The sequence below is a fragment of the Nematolebias whitei genome, chromosome 9 (genome assembly GCF_014905685.2).
Source record: "Nematolebias whitei isolate Nwh7 chromosome 9, NemWhi1, whole genome shotgun sequence".
Taxonomy (NCBI): Eukaryota; Metazoa; Chordata; class Actinopteri; order Cyprinodontiformes; family Rivulidae; genus Nematolebias; species Nematolebias whitei.
The window spans coordinates 4,095,548-4,101,035 of record NC_056506.1 but is presented as its reverse complement, the minus strand read 5'-3'; the positions used below and the strand labels follow the sequence as shown (position 1 = coordinate 4,101,035).

At 49.2% G+C, this 5,488-nt stretch overlaps 1 protein-coding gene across 1 annotated transcript in view; it reads left to right on the top strand.

The window, feature by feature from the left end:
• The window catches only part of paxip1 (PAX interacting (with transcription-activation domain) protein 1), a gene marked incomplete in the record, with an annotated part of 122,354 nt that extends 117,945 nt beyond the window's left edge, over positions 1-4,409 (top strand). Inside the window, 8 exon segments of the mRNA XM_037681976.1 lie at positions 512-694; positions 785-1,003; positions 2,563-2,651; positions 2,949-3,122; positions 3,266-3,378; positions 3,575-3,759; positions 3,812-3,922; positions 4,057-4,409. Of these exon segments, the coding sequence (XP_037537904.1) occupies positions 512-694; positions 785-1,003; positions 2,563-2,651; positions 2,949-3,122; positions 3,266-3,378; positions 3,575-3,759; positions 3,812-3,922; positions 4,057-4,409 (1,427 nt within the window).
• Between the last annotated feature and the right edge of the window lie 1,079 nt (positions 4,410-5,488).

Below are 5,488 nucleotides of genomic sequence, written 5' to 3'. Positions count from 1 at the left end.
CTTGTCGTTCTGGCTCTCGTACCAACTGGGTTGTCCAAATCATAACAGATAATGCTCCAGCCAGACTATACCCAGAACGAGACCAGAAGCGAACAAGCTTCATCATCCGTTAACACTGAGAACATGGACAGTTATGGAGAGGTTCTGAAGAAAATTATGGCCCAACAACAGAGCACCCAGGCAAATTTATTGGAACTTGGATGCATGGTTCATGCTATTAACCGACAACTTGTTTCTCCTTCTCCCACAGCCGCAGCTTCGCCTTTACCGAGTCCTACTGAATTCAGCCCTGTAAGTCATTCCACAAACCAACAACTGTTTATTAAACCTTCTGAACTTTTTTCTGGAGACCCTGATCAGTGCAGAGGTTTTTTGCTACAGTGCAAACTCGCTCTCAAGGGGGCTCCCCAGTATTTTTCTTCAGACATTGCTAAAGTAAACTTCTTCATTAGTCAACTCAAGGGAAACGCTTTAAAATGGGCTACTTCATTTATGCACCTCCATGAACTAGAATCTGTGTCTTTTGATTCGCTACTCACCGAGTTTTGTAAAATATTCGACCGCCCGCTGCAACAATCCAACGCCGAGAAGCGTCTGCTGGGATTACGGCAGGGCCGGCGACCGGCGTCCGAACACGCTCTCGACTTCCGCATCCTGGCGGCCCAGACAGGTTGGAACGACAGAGCCCTGCAAGGTACCTTTTTGAATTCTCTATCCGATTATGTAAAGGATCAAATCGCCGCTCGTGATGAGCCTGCTAGTTTCGACGCGCTAATTAATTTAGCGATCTCTCTCGACGAACGCTTCCGGGAACGCCGTAGGGAGCGAGACTACAACTCCCAGAATCCTTCCGGTTCCGCTGTACCGCTGAGTGGGGCTTACAACTACAATTCCGCCCCAGAAGACTACAAGTCCCAGACAGAGTTTTCTAACACTCAGTTAGATCGGCCCGAACCTATGCAGATTGGTCGTACCAGTTTGACTCCTCAGGAGAGGCAGAGACGTAGGAGTTTGGGCTTGTGTATGTATTGTGGGAAAAGAGGGCACTTTGTAGCCTCCTGCCCGCTTCAGGGAAACTCCAACGTCCACCAATAAGGAGGGAGTTACGGGTGGGCACGGCATCAATCTCCCCTTTTTTGAGACTTACCTTACCTACAGTAATTTTAATCAACCAAAATCGTTTCGCAGTCACAGCTTTAATTGATTCAGGCGCCGAACAAAATTTAATTACTCAAGATTTGGTTGAAGAGTTCTCCCTTCCAGTCAAGGGGATTGAGTCAATCTCTATAGCCGGGGTTACAGGGGAGGTTTTGACCCAGGTTAAATTTAGGACGACAGATCTTCATTTAATAACCTCGGGAAATCATCATGAGACCACTAGTTTTTTTGTATTCGAGTCGCCCAACTCTCAATTAATCCTTGGGTACCCCTGGCTTAAGAGCCATAATCCCCACATTAATTGGAAATTAGGAAGGGTAGAGAGGTGGAGCGACAAATGTTTAAAGTACTGTCTTCGATCAGGGGTCTCAAACATGTCCAGGCCCAAATCAGAGTTCTGTGAGACCGACCTGTCCGGTGTTCCATCCGATTATCATGATTTAGCTCCTGTATTCAGCAAACAGCGGGCCCTATCATTACCTCCACATCGCCACTACGATTGTCCCATCGACCTCCTTCCGGGAGCCTCTCTGCCTTCGAGCCGCCTTTTTAATATCTCCGGTCCTGAGAGGGAGGCTATGAGGTCGTACATTGAGGAATCCCTCGATTTAGGGATCATTCGCCCTTCAACTTCACCTCTAGGTGCAGGATTCTTTTTTATCACCAAGAAGGACAAGTCTCTGCGTCCTTGCATCGACTACCGTGAACTCAACAACATCACTATTAAAAACAAATACCCCCTTCCACTAATCAATTCCATCCAAGAGCAGTTACAACCAGCCACCATCTTCACCAAATTGGACTTACGCAATGCGTATAACTTGGTTCGCATTAGACAAGGCGATGAGTGGAAGACCGCATTCAGAACCCCGTTGGGTCACTTTGAGTACCTGGTGATGCCTTTTGGGCTCACTAACGCTCCTGCAGTATTCCAGGCTTTGGTTAACGACGTGTTAAGGGATTTTATTGGGGACTTTGTTTTCGTCTACCTCGACGACATCCTCATTTATTCAAGAGACAGAAACGAACACGTTAACCATATTAGAGCTGTTTTGCAAAGACTCTATGAGAATCAGCTTTTTGTGAAGGGGGAGAAGTGTGATTTTCATGCCTCATCTGTGTCCTTTTTGGGGTTCATCTTCGGGGAAGGGTTTTTCAGGACCGACCCCGAGAAAACTAAGGCAGTGGTGGAGTGGCCAGTTCCGGAAACAAGGAAACAACTGCAACGATTCTTGGGGTTCGCAAACTTCTATAGGCGTTTCATCAAGAATTACAGCCGCATCGCCGCACCCCTATCTCAGCTTACCTCCACGACCAGAGCATTTAAATGGACTCCTGAGGCCGACGCTGCTTTTGGTAAGCTGAAGGATTTGTTCTCATCTGCACCCATTCTCTGTCATCCAGACCCCACTTGGCAGTTTATCCTTGAGGTGGATGCATCGGATACAGGTGTCGGGGCGGTCCTATCTCAGAGGTCGCTCCTGGATAACAAGGTACACCCCTGTGCATTCTTTTCCCGCCGTTTGTCCCAAGCAGAGAGAAATTATGATGTGGGCAACAGAGAATTATTGGCCGTTAAATTGGCTTTGGAGGAATGGCGCCATTGGCTTGAGGGCACAGAGACTCCCTTCCTGATCTGGACTGACCACAAGAACCTTACATATTTGAGAGAGGCTAAACGGTTAAACCCCAGACAAGCACGATGGTCATTATTTTTTAACCGTTTTAACTTCACGTTGACTTTCCGACCTGGTACTAAGAACATCAAGCCTGACGCTCTCTCCCGCCAGTTTTCTCCTCCAGACACTCCTGAGCCTGTTGAGGGCATCATCTCCCTGGTTTGCATTGTCGGAGCCCTTACCTGGCCTATTTTGAGAGAGGTTCGTGAAGCCCACCTGACAGAACCTGATCCTGGCACTGGTCCCCCTGGCACTTTGTTCGTCCCCTCACATATGAGGTCTAAGGTACTCGACTGGCTCCACACCAATAAACTCTCTTGTCATCCCGGTACAGCACGTATGTTGTCTCTTACGAAGAGACATTTCTGGTGGCCCACGCTTTCTAAGGATGTCAAGGACTTTGTTGCGGCCTGCTCCACTTGTGCCAGGAACAAGACCGGTACTCAGCCTCCTGCCGGTCTTCTACAGCCTCTGCCAACGCCCAGCCGTCCATGGTCTCATATTTCAGTGGACTTCGTCACCGGGTTGCCCCCTTCAGAAGGTAACACCACTATTCTGACTGTCATCGACAGGTTCTCTAAGGCAGCACATTTCGTCCCACTACCCAAGCTCCCGTCTGCCCTGGAGACAGCACAGATCTTGGTTCAGCAGGTTTTCAGGATACATGGCATCCCTTCAGATGTGGTCTCTGACAGAGGACCACAGTTCATTTCCCAAGTTTGGCGTTGTTTCTGCAGGACTTTGGGGGCGTCCACCAGTCTCACTTCGGGTTATCATCCTCAGTCAAATGGACAGACTGAAAGATGCAATCAAGAGTTGGAGACCACCCTGAGGTGCATAGTGGAGCGTAACCCCTCAGCTTGGAGTCAACATCTTGTGTGGGTCGAGTACGCCCACAACTCGCACACCTCCTCGGCCACAGGTATGTCACCTTTTGAGGCTTCACTGGGCTATCTCCCTCCCTTGTTCCCCAGTCAGGAGACAGAGGTGTCGGTTCCGTCTGTTCAGCACCACTTCCGCCGTTGTAGACGTGTTTGGCGCCAAACAAGGACGGCTCTACTTTGCACTGCGGCTCAAAATAAGAGGTTCGCGGACCGTCACCGTTCCGCCGCGCCTTCTTATCAGGTGGGCCAGAAGGTGTGGTTATCCATTAGAGACATTCATCTAAAGGACACTCCCAGGAAATTGGCTCCTCGCTTCATCGGTCCTTTTTCCATAGACAAGATCACCAATCCCTCGGCTGTGCGCCTACAGCTCCCCAGCTCTTTGAGGATCCATCCCACCTTCCACGTGTCTCAAGTTAAACCCGTTTCAGAGAGCCCATTGTGCCCTCCTTCCGACCTCCCTCCACTCGCCCGACTTATTGACAACCATCCTGCTTTCACTGTCCGTACCATACTGGATGTCCGTCGCCGGGGACGGGGCTTCCAGTACCTCGTGGATTGGGAGGGCTATGGCCCGGAGAAGCGATCTTGGATCCCTCGTTCCTTCATATTGGACCCCAGCCTTATCACCGCCTTCTTCAAGGTCCACCCCGAGAAGCGCATTGGGTCGCCCAGGGGCGACTCGTGAAGAGGGGGGTACTGTAAGAGTTGAACTTGCTGCAGCTCCAAGATGGCCGCCAATTATCCACAGCTGATGACCATCTGCATGACGAGCTCCTTGGCTACATAAGGCTGCAGTCAAGCTCTTCTCGTCGCTGGAGCATTACTTCCTTCCGGGTAGTCGTGTTTCTAGCCAGTATCTTGATTATATGAAGAGGATACCTTACCTTGTTTTCTTGTGTCTACAGTCGTCTGGTCATCTCGGATCCTGCCCTTGGTTCTCCCTGTGTCGGAGTCTCGCCTCGTTTGCCTTTGCCCTCCAGCCACTTGCCTGCCTTGGGATTTTCCCCACAACCTCACCCCACAAGGATTACCTGTAAGGAAAGACAAAACAGTTTGAGCTGCCTCCACTCGACTCCTAGACCTGACCTTGTCTCTCCCTCTTTCAGGAGTCCCAGGCCACCATTTTGTAAATACCTGTCAGCTCTTTCACTGTAAATAATAAACACTGTTTTGCTTATTTAGACTCTTGTCGTTCTGGCTCTCGTACCAACTGGGTTGTCCAAATCATAACATTTTGTGTCTTTTTATGATTTTCAGCTGAGTTAACAGTCATTAAAGTGAAAACAGGATTTCATGATGAAGCTGGCACCGTTTATTTTTTATTTTTTTAATCTTCAACGCTAAAATATATATATATTATTGTTTTATGACCAGCTCTGCTGGTCTCACTGATCCTCTCTTCCGGAGCCAGGACGGGCAGGCTCATCTTCCCACCACCGAGCTCAGCTGGTGACTCGCAGAAGCCGTTCCAAGACTCCAGCCGCGCGTAATCATGAAGGTCCGACCCGCGCAGACAGGCGGACAGAGACGGGTCTGCGACGAACGGTGGAAGCGATTTTAAAAGACATTTACGTTTAAAAAAAATAATAAACATTTTTAAATCGCTTCAGCAATTTTTTAAAACATTTTTTGTATAAAAACAAAATATTATTTTATTTAAAAATCGCTTCCACCGTCCGTCCCAGACTGTCCAGTCCGCCTGACTGCCGGGTGGGATCGGGATTCAGACTTCATGATTACGCACGGCCGGGGTCTGGCAATGGC